The sequence below is a fragment of the Pygocentrus nattereri genome, chromosome 14, assembly GCF_015220715.1.
Source record: "Pygocentrus nattereri isolate fPygNat1 chromosome 14, fPygNat1.pri, whole genome shotgun sequence".
NCBI classification, from domain to species: domain Eukaryota; kingdom Metazoa; phylum Chordata; class Actinopteri; order Characiformes; family Serrasalmidae; genus Pygocentrus; species Pygocentrus nattereri.
The window spans coordinates 32,366,020-32,384,103 of NC_051224.1; the positions used below are offsets into that span (position 1 = coordinate 32,366,020).

At 37.8% G+C, this 18,084-nt stretch overlaps 1 protein-coding gene across 1 annotated transcript in view; it reads right to left on the reverse strand.

Annotated features, from left to right (window-relative positions):
• Nucleotides 1–562: 562 nt before the first annotated feature.
• The window catches only part of slc16a2 (solute carrier family 16 member 2), a 52,402-nt gene continuing 34,880 nt past the window's right edge, over nucleotides 563–18,084 (reverse strand). The window contains exons 4-7 of the mRNA XM_017709745.2: nucleotides 16,805–16,948; nucleotides 15,802–16,030; nucleotides 8,364–8,609; nucleotides 563–7,263 (exon numbers count right to left, since the gene is read on the reverse strand). Of these exons, the coding sequence (XP_017565234.1) occupies nucleotides 8,389–8,609; nucleotides 15,802–16,030; nucleotides 16,805–16,948 (594 nt within the window). The 3' untranslated portion in view covers nucleotides 563–7,263; nucleotides 8,364–8,388. The remainder of the gene's footprint in view (nucleotides 7,264–8,363; nucleotides 8,610–15,801; nucleotides 16,031–16,804; nucleotides 16,949–18,084) is intronic.

Sequence of the window (18,084 nt, forward strand, 5' to 3'; positions counted from 1 at the left end):
CAAAAAAAAGTGCACCATGTTTGGAGAAAGACAGGCTGCACATCTGATCCCAAGAATACCATATCCACAGCGAGGCATGAAGGTGGCAGCATCGTATGCATATTGAACTGTGGCAGCACACGGCACTGAATAAAGCATGAATAGAGCGAAGGGAGATATGAAAGGAGAATTTAACCTCATCGGCCAACAAAGTGCCAAGCACACATACAATGAACCTATACGGCCAGCTTAACTAAAGGCTGGTTTCTAAAATAGGTGAAGGTGCCTTTGCTTGGGCTTCAATCTTCCACTGAAAATGTATAGGGAATTTTGAAAAGTCGAAGAAAGGGACCCTTGTAACCCTGAGGAACTGATTCCAAGAGGATTGGGCCAAAACTGACCCTTCAAAGGAGCTAATTACTTCTTTTTTTTACATATATTATTTAAATATATTTAAATGTTTGGCCCTTATAGATCAGTGCTATTATCCTTTATTAGACACATCATCACAATGTAAGTCAAAAACACCAAAAACAACATAAAAATGATCCATTTTCTTTAATTAAGTTTTCAGAGACTTATATAAGAGAAATATCATTTTATTGACGTGACAAAATAGTTTTCAGCGTCATACTTTATTGTAACACAAATGCAAATTGGAAAAAGATCTAAAGTACAGATCATTTACAGGAAAAACAGAGTGGTGTGACGTCGGTTTAAGATATAAAACAAACAAACAAACAAACAAACAAAAAAAAACAAATTATGTTTATTACAGGTAATCAAAAGTACTGTTCACATGAACACAAATTCCATGTATCTAGCAGCATAAATTTAATGCTTTTAATTCACTTTGATTTAATCAAAAAAGGAATGACAAATATGCAGAAACTAAAAAATGAAAGGAAAGAAAGGTGGAGGCTTTAAAAGGAGACATGTAGAGAGGCTGTAAAAGAAAACAAAAGCGACACGTTGAACGGACACGCTGTGATTAATCATTCATTTTATCCGGTACTTGTGTGATGTAATAATTCTGTTCTATATCATGTAGATTTCATCCCCCTGTAAATATTGCTTAAAGAAACAAAACACATCCCTCAATTTCTGTGTCTGTGTATTGATCTTTCTGAGGGGGTATATGTCCAGATTACCAGCTAGTCATACTCACATATTTAACGTATTCACAGGCTTAATTACAGTATGTAAATAGCTGTTATACAGGGAAAATGGTGTGACTCTTTATATAGTAAGTAACAGTAAGTGTTGCTAAAAATATCATCACTAAGTGGTAAAGTCAAACAACAAAGGTTCATATGTAAGACTGAAAGTAATGGCCCTTTCATACACTAAAGGGTCACTCTGGGAGCATCTTTAGACACTAATCAATAAACTTGGCCTATGTTCTACAAAAAGTGTGTTCAGTCCTATAAGTTCATCATTACAGTCTGTCATATATTTTCATTAGAAAAGAACAGGTTTACAAAGCAAAAACTTGGCGTGCTCATAAAGCTATAGGTTTAGTATAGAGGATGATTAAATATGTACAAGATTACAAAAAAATAAAAATGTTATCTTTATATATAAACGCATATATGTGATTCTGCACTCCGTACATTCCTTTTTACCAGTACATAATAAAGTCCATCAGATCTGTGGAAATATAATCCATAATCAATTAATTACTAATCAATAAACTTGCTGACAAAATGGTGAGTATCTACTGGCCCTTTTTAAAGCAGGCACGGTTGTGAAGGTGAGATTTAAAGCTGTTTGGACTCCTGTGGCCACTTGCATCTACATCTTAAGTATTCATCTTTAAAGCTACAAATTTAAATATGAATTTTGCGACATGGAGCGTAAAACTCAGTCTGCCATTATGATTTGTTTAATATTTTACCAAAAGTTTCCTAAAGTTAAGGTCAAGAAAAAAAAACACAAGGCCAAAATTGACTTAAGATGTTTTGTGACCACTGAGCTTCACAAAATGATACTGCAACTGTTTATTGATTTTTGAATGTGAGACATGCTGAGGAGTTTACACTGCACTGGCTTATTCATACATATTTAATTAACTACTAATTGTAATAGTGAGAAAGGGGGGAAAAAAGTTTAGTCAAAAGGCTAGTAATAAATGAAACATCCACTAATTAGCATTATGCAAATTACACCCTGCTAACATCCTGCTATTGGGTTTCATTTACGGTCAGCCACATTAGCACAAGTGGGCAAGCCATTCCTTTAAAAACGGATAATATGTAGTCCTAAATGTAATCAGCTTTAGCAAATATATTCATGGAGACAGAAAGAACAGAGACACTGTAACTTACAGTGCAGTAATATCAGTTGTTGGCTAATATAAAAAATACATAACAAGTAATGTGCAAAAGTCAGAGATCACCCGTAATTTAATTCAGATAAAAAAACCCTTAACTACAAGCTCAGTTTCCAGCATAAAAAAGCAAAAAAAAAAAAAAAAAAAAACATATTTAAGAACAAAATTATATGAAAGCCTCAACAACTAAATATAATTAACTGTTCAGTCCACCGTTTCCATTCTTTAGGTACTGTTTATCTGGCAGCAGTGTTTTCAACTACAGTTTTGAAAGCCTGTAATTTTTCACATATTTTCCTTTGATTTTCCTATTTCCTATGCAAGTAATAACTAATAAAGTATATGCTAAAAATGGCCAAATTCATTAGCTATTTTGTTTTCTAGATGCCGATACTTAGAAGCTCCCAACTGACGACATGAACAACTCAAGCTCACATAAACAATCAATGCTACCCTCTGTAGGTGTTATTAAAAACATTAAATAAACAAACATTACTCAATGCTACCCAATGAAGATGTTATTAACAAACATCAAGTAAACAAACATTTCTCACTGCCACCCTCTAAAGGTACTGATAATAAATATCAAATCAACAAAAATTAATCACCGCTGTCATCTGAAGGTGATAAACGACTAACAAACAAACAAACAAACAAACAAACATTACTCCTTGCTGCCCTCTAAAGGCGTAATTAACAAAAAATCTAATAAACAAACATTACTCATCGCTGCCCTCTAAAGGGTCATGCGATGTACTGGCGACCTGTCCAGCGTGTTTCCTACCTTCCACCCACTGACTGCTGGGATAGACTACAGAACCCCCTTGACCTAGAAGGCTTAGCTAGTGTGTGTGTGTGTGTGTGTGTGCCCTCTACAAGGTGTTAATAAACACCAAATAAACAAACATTACTCATCACACTCTAATGGTTGTATAGCGCCAGTTAAACGTTAGAACCTTTATTGTGATTGTAAGACAATCTTTATTGTGATTGTAAGACCTATGATATGATAATAAACATGACTGTGAAAGCCAACAAGTGAGGAAAACAATTGCTGTCAACACAGATATCCCTCAAAAATATCTCCTGAAAAACTAATAACTTGTACTTAATGGACATTTAGATTGGAAATAAATGAAGGGTGCTCTCTGACTTATGCATCACACTGCATGTTGATCTGCAAAGCTTGACTGATTGAAACAGGAAACAAATAATCCAGTCATATGAGGTAAGAAGAGGGGGAAGTTTCATTATGGAACTGAATGCACTGTCACACTTTGAAAATGAAAACATCATATGCTCATGATCTGCAGAATGTAGAACAAATCACAAAAGACAGAGGATAAGTAAATGAAATTAGGTGCACACGCAAATACATCCACACACATACGATTTGGCGGAAACTACATTATGTTAAATTATGGAAGACAACCCGAGCTAGGATGCAACATTCTGTAACTATGGTGACAAGAGAGGGTAATTACAAGGGCTGGGAAACGCTCAGCTGATGTTATGGCACAAGGAAAGAAACGGTGCTATAATCTTGCACAAAATGACTCTGATCCATCTACAGGTCATCACTTTCAACATTTAAATGCCAGTCTGCAACTAAGTAGCTGTACCATCATAGCATGTGCTGAAATGGATGCCTCAAAACTGGCCCAGTGAGGTTGGAATGTGACAAATTCCAACCATGAAGAAAAAAATTCTCAAAGCAAAATCCCTGAGGTTCTGAAAGATTACAAAGCGGAAACTGCCATTGGGGATCACTCATACACACACGCACACACCAGACACGAATGGCACCATAAACAACTTCAGATCTGTCACTATGGCGACATCTATATCTACTCGCAGTAAAAAGATGCTGTTTAAAAGAGGATCTGTTCAGGGTCTCCCCACAGTCAGAATTGCAAACAGTTCAATACAGGCTGAGAGAGGCAGAGAACAAATAGGAAGGGGAGAGAGAGATGCTTGTATTGAGGATCATTTGCTTTGAGGCTCGAACTCTTCACACTGCAATTACTGAATCCTAGCAGGTAAATGCAAAACGGCTGAAGTGCACAACGATCGTAAAACTGACAGTATATATCTTAACTAGTAGATTTCTGAGGTATGTGTGTCCTTGTGTTGTTCCTATAAAAAAAAAAAACGTTCTTTTTCACTGATTCAATCTTTCAGTGTGAAACTATAGTGTCCTTCCATCAACAGATCAAAACTCAACTGGTTTCCTTTTAAGAGTCTACTCCAGAGGTATGTGGTTCCAGTAGTTCAGGAACATCAGCACTGTTTCATGAATAAACCTGAAGAGGAACTACTGAGGCAATTTGGTTTAAATTGTGACTGACTTTTGGCTTTTTTTCCTAATACCAGTGATCAGGTGGCATGTATGCAGCAGACCTAGTTGAGGATGCATAGCTCTAAGGCTCCCTTCACATGGTGAAAATTTCATGCAACAAGTTGCAGATTGTGAATGGCATGAAACATCATTACTATACAACAGTTACACACAGCAATTCAAAAATGATCAAAGTCACATGAAACATTTGATAATTCCATTGGTGGCTAGTATTTTTCATATATTGTATCATTTTGATAAAAATTATTTGCAATGTGTTACTGAGCCTCAATTTACATCTTTATATGAATTTTATGACAAGATAACCTAGCTATGTAGATCACGATACAGCAGACTACCAGCAGAACAAATGCTGGTACTTGCCTTTTTTAAACAGAAATGTTTGGTACTTTATCAGCAGGATTTTCATTGCTGCAGTGATGTATACATCCATGAAAGTTCAGAACTGACTGTGGTGAAATTTGAGGGGGAGGGCACTCAAGAGCATGTGGAAGCACGTGGAACTCGAACAGACTCACTAGCTCTATTCTTGGGCTGAGGCTAAGCCAGCTGTGTCTCAGTAAAAAGGATCCTGAACAGTTACGAAGGCAATATAAAATACAATTAGTATACATAATGAACAAGAGGGCACTTGTGCAGTATGAGGGCAAAAGGACAGAGACTGAAGCCCCCCCTGCAGTCTGACATGATCACATTTTACATTACTGGTGTGACTTGCTGTTTCATGAAACACAAAGTTGAGACAATTGCAACTGTTGTGAGTGTCAAAGAGGTTTCAAGTGCATTGCCAGAAACTTTTGTTTAAATTTAGTTTCATGCAGGTTTCAAGTGACTGACGTTGCACAGAAGTTTCACTTTGTAAAGCCAGCCTAACAGACAGGTGTCCATGACAACATCACAGTGGCCAATAATGTTAATAGTAATGATCTGAAACAAAGAACATTTACTGACACTGATTATACTGGCCCATGATAATACACTGTATATGATTAAGTGAAAGCAAGTTATATTTCTGTTGTTCTGATGTTTTTATGACCAATGAAAGAATTTCACATTAAGTTTGTGTGATGAAAATAAAATAGAAGCCAAGCATGAACAGAAAAAAGCACCTAAAAGTGGGCACAACAACATATCTTAAGAAATTCCAAAATCATTTTTCGAATAGCATAATACTGACCTACAAAACGTCCACTTTGGACATTGTGTAACACTAAAATATCACAATGCCAGAAGCAATCCATGTCCCGTACGTTTTTGCTGAGTCATGAATGAATCACTGTCTATCTTCAGAATCTCCATTCATATACAGACCCATTTAATCTCATTCTGATTGTCTTTGCAAGACACATTAGAAAACTCCTCCTGTTATTCCATTACAATAAATTTCACTCCCCTCAAACATAAAAAGCAGCTCTATTTTCTTTTTACTGATCAAGAATGTGCAAGATCCCTCAAAATCATTAGAAAGGCCCTGCTCCTACTGCAATATATGAGCTGTTGTTATTTGTTTGCAAACAAATAAATGAAAGCTGATAAAATCAGATACAAAGAAATCAAACAAAAGTCGTAAAAATCTCACACTTTATGCATCTGTAGTGATAGTTTTTGTCCTATGAAGGCTATGACTGTCATTGCTTATCCTAATCACAGAACAGGTTATGAAATATGGTAGGTCCCTTAAAGAATGAATTAAGGCTATATTATCATAGCTCACTGGCACTAAGTGTTGCAATTGACTGACTGGCTCTAAAAAGTCAGCACAGTATGACAGAGTTTTGTTACTGCATAGTAAAACCCTTGGCTGAGGTTTGTAGCAATCTGTAAAGACTTAGCTTAGAAAGTCACCTTTCTAAGTCCACATTTAACCCCTTAAACTAAAGGTTATTATTCAGTTAGTAAACTAAAGATTTATTAATGAGTATTTTTTTACTATTTATTATTGTGAAGCTACTGTTCTGTAACTAATAATTAAGTTATGAGAGTTATGAGAATGTGTCAGTTTAAGGGGTTAAAAAGCAGTTTTACTGTAACATTTGAGTGTGGCATGTAGTGTAGTTGCAATGTTGTTTCATATAATCTCAAAACCACATGAGAGGTCATCAAAATCCAGTGGCTGGGGAGGAGATACCACGTTTCATAAAAAAAAAAAAAAAAACCCTAAATGTAAGCATAAAAAGTTTTAAACAAAAAAAAAATTGAAACAACAGGGAAATATCTTCAAAAAGAGTTCTGGGGGGAATGAAAATCTCTGTTGCTACACAGCGACCCCTTCTTTCCATGGTGTGAAGACTTTCTTGGGTAAAATCATGGAGGACTTTGATTTTCCTCTGATTTAAAGCCACTCATAGTGTTTTGGATTGTGTGATGCTTGCTCCTTTTTTGCTGCTTGCAAATGTTTTTTGGGCCTCAAACCTTGTAATGTGTAGCCGTATATCACTCAGCTCTCTTCTAGGAAACACTGCAGAAGATGGAGGGGTTTCCGAGCCTTCTTTCCAAAATCCCTCTGTGGTGGTGATGGTTATGGGGATGGTGGAGGGTGGGGGGATTGATGGGAGGCTGGGGATTTTTTTCTTTGATGTGCAGGTCTCTTCTCCTGTATTAAAAGTAGAGAGAGGGGAGAGAGGGGATTTGATTTGATCTAAGGAGGAAGATCAATGAAGCTCATCCACACATATGCACACACGTGACAACATCAACATCCACACAATGAGCAGGGCTGGAGTGAACTGTGAATTCCTGCAGAGACAGAGAGTGAAGGAAAGTAATAGAGATTTTTCTTTTTAAGTGTAGAAGGGGAGCATGGGAAACAATATATACTGCAGCCTAGCTAGCTTATGCTATGAGTTAAGGACATGCTTCATATAGTACAATATCACAGGCAGAAAAAGAGTAATTAAAATAATATTGGTGTAAATTCTGTGACTTATACATATAACCTAGTAACTGAAAAAATGTTTTATCATTCAGAACAATCTTCAATGTAAATCTTGAGAAATATCTGTTGGACCAATTATAGAGACCCTGTATATTAAAACCAGTCTGTAATAACTGCCTAAACTAGCCCATTACGATGTCATCTGAATGTATTCAATTATTTTTAAACAACCGGTTAACTGCTGTTTATCCTTAAATAGATTTAATTTATCACTCTAGATTTTGAAAAATATACAAACTGTACTCTCATAGCTTTTTCAAAATGAGGCACTACTGTTTTGCTGGTGCAATATTTGTCCATTCCCATTTGTTCACAAACCTCAGGAAAACTAAATATTATGTTACATAACGTATAAAATGTCTTCCAAGTATCATTCTAGTTTTGGGAATCTTACCCCTGACTGGCCACCAGCACTGATCCAGATACTTTGATGACTAAAATTGCTCTTATTCTAACAGATTACTTTATTTTGCCCTTTTTAAAATTTCATTTCAATATGTTGACAGCATGTGTACTGCTTTGAAATTGGCCAGTTTCTGCCTGAGGATTTTAGTTTAGATCAAAACTACATCAGATGAGATGAACAGAGCCTAACAAACTTCAGTTTGCAAGACGATAGATGCTGGATGCACTAATTAAACTGTCTTGAGTTCTCTAGGGAACAAAGGAACTTAGTTCTTCTTATTTGGAAAGCTACTTTTGCTTTGTTTCACAGAAGCAACAATCCTTTTTACTCATGTACTGATTGGGGTACAAACCTAAGACTTTTTGTAGGTATGAGGCTCATATGTGTGTCTCCATGTCTGTGTATCCAGGCAGCATGTCTCCATTGGAGCAGTTTTTCAACATCCGGTCTGTGCTGGGGTCAGAGGCTTCAGCCAGACGTTTCTGAAGACGCTTGTACACCAATGGGACAAAAAACAGCACAATACCCCCAACAATCGGGGGCACACCGGCCAGATAGAATGCCACATGGTAGTTCCCAAAGTAGTCATGAAGAAGACCTGTGGGAGCATGGGGGGTGAAGAGTGAGGAAGGGGCGAGAGAAAGAAAGTTTTAAACTGAAATGATGCTAATGCTCTCAATTAAGGTACAACTGTCAGTAGTTGCCAGTACTTCTGCAGAAATGTGAACTTTACACAAAATAAATACACTGGTCATTGGTCATCTTTAACTATGAACAAGTTTTGAAAGTGCAAACCTTCTCTGCCCTGAGGCACGGGTTTTAGAGGCCAGTTAAAAGGCCACTCAGTTCAATTCAATTAGTCATTATACCATCATGTGGTCTTTCTTTGTGCAAGACTTCAGGAGGTAAAAACCAGTCCAGACCAGACTGTGACGAGAGTGCTGGTGAATGGAGTGATGATGGTTAATTAGTTTGCCTAGTCAACCTACTTTAACCTTTAAAAGTCACAGCTATTGCCAAATGATAAAACAATGGCGTATTGTAATAAGAAGAATTTCTTACTCATAGCTCTTTGAAATTATGTTGGAAGTGCGGCTAGAAAACATACATTTTAATTCCGTTTTAGGAGCTAAACAGAGGAAAAATAATTCCACACAGTAACGTACATATTGTCAAATCTTGTATGCATTATTTTATTCCAACAGATTGACATTAAATGTGCAAAATGTTGAAAGTCAACCATAATTAAACCTATAACAGCAAAAAATTGACATTTTTAGAAACATTTTAAAATCTATTTAAAGGTTAATAAATAGGTTTATATATCTGCAGAAGTCCTGTAGTGTAGCAAATGCAAGTAATAACTTGACTTCTAAAGTTAACATGAATAAAACTGATATTTGCAGTTTAAAAATACAAACTCAGCCAAATGTCTAATGGCCCATTAAAAGTTTAAAGACTGTGATATATATACTGTACACAGCAGGGGATGGAGCATTAATGTGAACAAATGTGTTGTGAGAATAGCAGGGGTTTCAGAAGGTTGCCAAGTATCTGGAAGAAAAATCAAATGAGAGCCAATCTAAACCAAAAACAAACCTTCTAGGGAGGCTGTGCTTTGAATAATTCTCTGAAGAACTCTTGACGCCCCATAGATTATCCTAATATCCTGGAGCTGGAGACGAAGTTCTAAGAAGTAACCATCTAATGTTCCAAATCTGACACAATATGTCATACTCCAAAAGCAGCTCCAGTGTAAGTGCAACACTCGGTCAGTGAGGACAAAGAAAAAGCATTATGTATGGGGTACATCTAAAGGCTACAATGACTAGCTTAGCAAAATAAGGTGAAAGTCAAAGCTTTGGAATTTACTCTCAAATATAAATCTATATCTGGCCCAATGAACCCATAAACTGGAAAACCTACGCACCATGCATGTGTGTGCTTTCTCATACTCTGTAGGACTTAAGTACCGCCAGCTGGCAGACTGAATCAAATTCTTGTTCAACATTTTTACTCAAAATCTGATTTGTGTTTAATTAATCTTAAGTATGCTTTCATCCTCTCTCACACTCTCAATCATGTGGGAGAAGATGTATGTTCACATAACACACACACACACACACACACACACACACACACACACACACACACACACACACACATACACACATAGGAGAATTCTTTAACAGTAAGAGTACATCATACAGTCAAACAGCCAGGTATGAACAAAATATAAAGCAGTCTGTGGACAAGGGGGAGACATACACTCTCTCTCTCTCTCTCTCTCTCACACCCACACACACACATACACACACAGACACAGACACACTTAAGCACAAGATCTCAGTTGAAAAACACATTTTTAAAGATTATAAAAAGCAATATAATGTCCATATCAAGGGAGCGCCAATACCTGTTTACAATTCCCTTTAGCTATGGAATTTTCATTTTGACTGTTTTGATATTGATGTTTTATTATTAGTTTTGAGAATGTGGAAAAAATACTACTTCAGGCAAGGAGCAGCAGATACTTGACAAAAACGTGTAGGGTAGTTACTTTGTAAAAGAAGCATGCAAAAGAAAGTTTTTCTTTCTGCTTTAAGTACATCCTTACCAAAGAGACGTTCCAATAGTCATGCAAATCGAAAAAAATAAACTAAAAGTAAAATCAGGCTCACAAATATTGTGTTAAAATGTTATAAAAGAGTAACATATGCCAGCTATTTTTACCACAGCAGGATTTGCTCTAAATCGGCTTTCATTTTGTCTGCACCTAATGCACAATGACATGTTTCTAAGTAGAGCTAAATTATAGGCTGAGGTTGAAGGTTACTGTGAAGATTGCTTTAATAAAAACATTACCAACCAAAAGACACAATGCTACAGAGTGAAAGTGTCCAGTTCTAGGCCTGGAGGGCCTTAATCCAACAGTGTGGTGAATACCATCGTGTAAATACTTTGCATAAAATTTAAAAAGCAGCATTTCTTCTGCCAGCCAAAACTACAACAGAGGATAGGAGATCCTGCTTTATGAGTTTCTTTTTGGTATACCCAATTTTTTTTTTTTATTAAATTCATAGTTTTTCAATCAGCAATGTTTTTCTATTGATGCAGACACAGACTTTAATGTGTAAAATAGTCGAACTATCATTTTAACAGTTCCCTCCAGATTACATTTGACTGAGATGATAACATTCCATAGATAGACGACTGAGAGCAGTAAATGGACTTCAAAATTTAAAGACAAAGTCCAGTTATATACCTGTCACATCCCTGTAAACAAGAAGGACAGTGGCCAGATGTTGCCTGTTGACAAAACACTACTTTATGTTTCTAAACTCACTGTTAAAAGACCTCTCTCTGGTAAAGGTACAACTGTGATTTCCTAAGTGAGATGAGTAGGACAATTACGTTTTCATCAGAATAACTTCTTCTTCTGGTTACTGGTGCTGCAACCCCAGCTATCCGGATCTCGGCACATAGTATCTGTTAAATCAATTAAGCCAAGATCAGGCAGTATTCTCTCAGACTCTATTTGGGTAAGCACTAACTGATATTGCTTCTGCTGCTGCCTCTAGAAAAAGAAAGATATAGTAATTCCCTGCCCTGATAGCCCATGTAATATACTCATCTCTTCGATAAGAAAATCCAGATGAGTGGGGTTTTGTTCAAGATTTCCAAGTTCCAAGATATAAATGAGGTACCCTGCTGTAACCCTAACACCACGCTAGCTCGCATACTCCTTGAAGCCAAATGGTTTTCTGTCTTTGTTATATAGGCCACATCACATCCAAAAAGAGACTCCAGACAGTTTCACAATGCATAAATTCACATCATTTCTCCTGACTAGCAACATCTCAAGGACAAGTGTTTGCCATCCAAAATGCCTCTGTTCCTACTACACAGAATAACTTTAAGCACTTCCAGACATGACAGGCCTTTGTAGACGAATTAATTCCTTCCTATACTCTACAGTCAAACACTCCTGAATCTCCAGAGGCCCTAACCCTAAATGCAGATACTTAACTTTTAAGTATCTGCAACAAGCCTTATATTACCATCACAGACTTACTGAATGGCAATTTCATTAGAAAAAGACGTTTTGCTCACCCAAAAATACTTTTTTTGTTCCTGCTACTCTTCTCCTTACTAAATGTGATTGTCTAACCTTTCCAACCAGCAGAACTCTTAAAAATAAAAGGTGCTAAAAAGGTGCCATCAAAGACTCCAAAAGAACGGATATTTCCTCAAGTTCTACCAGTTCAAGGCGCTTTGTAGAACTGTACACATCTGAGCCAAGAACAATTTGGGAACCATTATTTTCAAAAATGTGATTTTTATTAGACCTCACCCTAAACCTGATCTCATTGTCTGCATTGATGAATCCTCTTTCAGAAATGTTTTGCTGTAATCACTTTTCTTTCTTTCCTTCTCTATCTTAAGATACCTTTGGTCAGGCAAGTGGGTAGCAGTCACTGTGTCCTAGCACTGCACTATGTACCTCAGCTCTAAGTACAGTTCTTGATTAATGGTGTACTCTGGTCTCTTCATGGTTTTCTCACCTTCTCTGGCTGTCCTATTTCTAATTAGTATGACCACCATTTGATGCAAACTGCCTTCGAATATAGCTGTCATGGAATGCAGAGCCCACATTAATTCCTCTGTTCCCGTCTACCACAGCTACACAGAGCAAACTTGGCTGCCAGGGCTGCGGCCCTTTTGCCTCCCCAACAACCCTGTCAGTTTCTCTCAGAAAACCAAATGGTTTTGTGCCTTTGAGTTATATAGGCCACAACACCTCGAAAAAGAGACTCCAGACAGTTTCACAATTTGTTAAGTCACATCAATTCTCCTGACTAGCAATGTCTCAAGGACAAGGGCTTGTCTGCCATCCAAAATGCCCCTGTTCCCACTACCCAGAATAAATGAAAGCATTCCTAGACATGACAGGCCTTTGCAGACAATAAACTCCTTCCTTTAAACTCTATAGTCAACCACTCCTGAATCTCCACAGAGACCCTAAGCTAAACTGCAGATACTTCTCCACTCCTCTCTGGCCTGAACTTCTCTTTCATAATGGTGTCGCTGCCTTTCAAGTTAGCACTGAAAGCCAAGACAAATAAGCCCGGGCAGTTGTAAACCGAATCTTGACAGTGTGACAACTAGGGGTGGCACTATGTAAGACTTTTTATGTATGTAAAACTATGTAAAACAATTTATAATAAAACAGTTGGCTGCTTAGAAAATCCTTATAGAAAACAAAAGGAAATATTCAGAAAGGTCTCAGCCTTCTCACTTGAATTTACTTACAGCCAATTTCTGTAAGTTTTTGCCTATAAAAAGTATGTTTATACTTTAATGTAATGGCAGATGGATGGGTTGGAGGTGACTAGAAAACAAAAGAGCAAAGGTATTCCTGCAAAATTAACCTGAATGAAAATGAAAGATAAACAAACACAAAGGACCATTCAAGTGTGAACTGCTTCAGGAGTAAATCTAACATACTTTGTATAGTTTTATTTATTACTTATTCACCTTAATACGTTTTTACGGGTAAGGATGATGATATCATCAGCTGAACCAGCTAAACCTTGCAACCACTGACTTTAGAGTTTTGGCAGAACTGAACAATAATTAGGGGGCTTTTTTCACTGCACATATTCTGAGCAAAAAAAACCCTGCCCAATTCTTAATCAAGCCAAGGTTTCACACTGCTTTTTAACCACAATGTTCTGGAATACTGGAAACAAAGAATTGGAGGTAGACTGAACAACAAGACTGCCGAAATCCCTGACGTCCTGAACTGATGCCCTGTTCAGCATTTCCATAGTAATGTGTTCTGCACACAACAGAAAAAAGGTCTCCATCCCACAAGACTCTGATGGCCATGCCCATATAACTCCCTACCAGCGCCTCTACACAATGAGTAAATATGCATCTGTCAAAAACTCACCTTGGGCCAAGAACGGTGGATTTTACCAGTCAAGCACACCCAGACAACTCAAACAACTCTCCCAACCACATTGTGGAAGCTGATGACTGATCTATGGTAAAACCTTTCAACTGCTCATCTGCACAAGGTCGTCAACAAGTCCCACTGGCAAACCTGTGCACCAGTTGAGACAAATGGATACACGCTTCTCACACAGAAGTTTGATGGCCAGGAAAAAGAAGGAGGCTGACGATAACACATACTTACTGTAATTATAAAACATTTGTGGAATTCAAGCTTATTCCTATCTACCTTACAACTGGTATGACTCCTCTGTCTTATGTGACTTATGGAATCCTTACCATGAGACACTCTACTCAAACTGAGAACAAAAAGAGAAATCACTAAGGCTGATTTTGATCCGTATGTATGAAATAATGACCATAGATCAAATGTTCTGTGTGCTGTAATGCTGTAATGAGAACTGCTTAGGTAAATTTGGCTACAACATCTTGTGTTGTGACATTGGAGCTGTTAATCCTGTTTATCATCTACGTGCTTGTCACCTGTCTGGTGTCTATGTGCAATAAAATATTCACTAGGACTCTCTCTAGTGTGCTGACTAATCAGCCTCAACTGAGGGTAATGCCATGAAGTTAAAGTAATTTAATTACTCTTTTTTTGCAATTAATGAATGCATTACAGTTGATATTCTTATAATCCCATTACAGTTACAGAATTTCATTATTTGTGCTATTCTTGACAACATTTATTATGTGCAATGTATTTAAATAACACGTTGTCTATATATATTCTCTGTGCGTGTCCTTGTATGTAGCATGCTATAAACGGCAATAGCTGACTGTGCAGCTTTGGCTGTAAATGTGACAAGTGCAGCATGAATGTTGGCAACAGTATTTCACTGCCAAAACCTTGACATACAGTTTCACAAAGCATCTAGTAATGCTGTTATGAAACAATGTAGATAATGTGACTAAAAAGAGAGTGACTCAACTTCACTTTCCCAGGTCTAACTTAATTTGGGTTCAGCAACAGCTCTGTAAGCATTTCATTCATGAAGATTTTATTTCAAGGCAGCTGTTTTTGATCTGTTTTTACAAGCAAGTTTCTAGGTTTTTAAATGACATCAGGCAAATAATTGGTTTGACTTAAGTATAACTGTTTGCATCTGGTTTCGTGTAAAGGTAGAGCTTGTGACATGCTTTCTAATTTACATTTCCTGCAGTTAGCTTTTTCTTTGTAACTACAGTTCTAAAAGGACTGTTGGGCTTTCTCCTGTACTTTCCAAATGGTAGAGATTTGTATACGTTTCTGGGAAGTAACTTGGAAGTAATGTAATGAGGGAGATTATTACTTTTCCAGGAAGTAATAAGTAGATAATCACATTATAGTTTGAGAGAAGTAGTTAGTCATTGTAATGGATTAGAGTAACTACACCAACACTGTAGCTACACGCTCTCAGCCTTCAGATCATGGAATCTGGCCTGTCTGAAAAGGAAGCCACTCGACTAAGAAGCATAAACATCGCCTAATATTTGTGCCATCTAAAACAATTTAGAAGAACACCAAAGGGGGACTGTGGAAGCTGAACAAATATTCATGCTGTGTCTTTGTCCTGAGGTGTATTTAGCGATCTCACCCTGTAGTCTTAGTTGAGTCACTCTCAAGAGGCTCTGCTGTTACTGTTGGCCATATATCAAACAAAATACGGCCAACAATAACTAAAATATATAAATAAATACATAGATAAATAAATAATTGCATACAGCTATTAACAGTTGGCCACTTACAGACACACACACTCACACAGAACTGTATCATGTAAGATACTCACCTGCAATAGGGGGGCCTGCCGTCATTGGTACAGCCATGAGGCCCAGTAGGTAGCCAATGGCCTGGGATGCCTGCATGGGCCCTACCAACTCGAAGGCGATGGGAGCCATGATGGTAATGAAACAGCCATCACAGAGCCCCATGAACACACACACCACCACTAGCCCCTCGAATACTCTACACAACGGGATCATCATTGACATCAGACCCAGGACCATAAACGAGGCTACCTAAACATGCACACACACAAAGAACAAGGTAAGGAAGCAAACCAAAGCACTTACCTAACTTAAGTGATTAACACTTGATATCATTCATGGAAAAGTCTGACTATATTTTATCCACAAATCTTGAAAAAGACTTTATACTCTTTGTATTCTTCCTAGTCTACAAAAACCCTTGTATCAGGACATGTGGGCACTACTGATTCAGTTATATGAGATATATGAGCAAATGAGAAATAAACCATAATTGTCAGTTCACTGCAAACACCTGACAATAAAGCTCTGTTTAACTAAAATGTGGGGTCTGTTTAGCTCTTTAAAATCTCATTGCATGAATCATATATCTCCAAATAAACATGTAAATGTATATACTTATATTAAAATCAAAACAAATAAAACAGGGATGCACAGTGATATGATGACATAATTGACATCAGACAAAACACAGGCTGACATCATAATTTTTGTTCTCTGAAAAACAGAACAACTACACTGAAAAGTCTGCATTTTACTCATTTTACTGCATTTCTAGACCTACAGAAATAAAAACTATAATTCTCTGTAATTCTAATCCAGACAGTCTAGTAGTCCCAATTTCCATATCTTTATAAATGTTTATGTATCGCCAGACATACATGTTTGTACATAAAAAATATTTGCTATCAGCACTGGTCCACAATTCCCATATTGGTGTATCCCTAATATAAACTATGTAATGACAGTAGCCAACAGTGAAAAAATCAAGAGAAATAAATGAACATTCTGGCTGCATTTCTGTACCTGCATGTAAATTTTTCCCACTCCAGGGATGAGATCGCCCACTTTTCCGAAGAGCAGACGTCCAACTCCTGAAGATGCCCCCAAACAGACCAACAGCACCCACTCCCTTTGTGTCTCCTGAAACTGCTCCTTCACAAACTTGATCTGTAACATATATGCATAAAAACACGCACACATGCACACACGCACACACAAACACACACACACACATTTCACCATTAAAAATGCATGACCTTAGTTTTGCTGAGCAGGGGAGATATAGGTACTGACTACTGTTAACGTGAATAAGGCACAGTGTGTGCTGCCCTCTCTCCACCTCCAAGTCTGTGAAAAGAGCTTTCACGCATATAGATATAATCAAGGTAGCAATGCGTGTCACTGTTGAGAAAGCACAAGAGGGGGCTATAAGTCAAATGAATTCCACTTTCCTCTCCTTTGTTTTTCAGAAACGAATGGGGGTGGAAGGAAGGAGGGAGGGAGTGGGTGGGAGAAGGGGGGTGCAGGAGAGTAAACATTCTTCAGAAGGGTGTCCTGAGCTTGGGGTCGCCAGCCAAGGGTACAGTGGTTTGCTTTCTCTGAAAGAATGGCAAAGTATGTCAGCGGCCATGACGGCTATTAATTCACATGCTCAGAGAGGCCACAGAAAGGAAGGTTTTGGCTCTTGGGGAGCAAGCTTACTGGCACTGAACACTCGCAAACCCTTCTTTACACACACACATAAACGTACAACAAAAGCCGGGGGTAATGTTTACATTTGATCCAAAGCCTTCAAAAACATGACTGTAGGTGGGAGAAAGAAGGGGGGGCGCAGCTTCTCATCTTTACGACTTCATACTTCAGACAATCCAAAGGAACATACGGTACACCCCCCACCCCCCCAACACACACACACACACATATGCACAATACACACTCATGCACACATATCCGGAGTACATACACACCCCCAAAACACATCCGGACCACATACACACACTTCCAACACATACACACATATCCGGAATACATACACACCCTCCATTTCATATCCGCAACACCCATACACACACATACCCAGAGTACACACTTAAAGGTACATTTGCAGACACACATGCCACTGTCGGCCATTCATTCATGCATTCAAGACAAACCCATTGCATATAAAGAGAGTTGCTAGTTTAAGAGGTTCACCACCATTTAGGTGCACTTTGAAGGTATACAGTTACAGACCGTAGCCCATCCGTTGCTGCACAATTCATCAGCCTGCTCTACCCCATCCATTAATGCAACAGGACAAACAC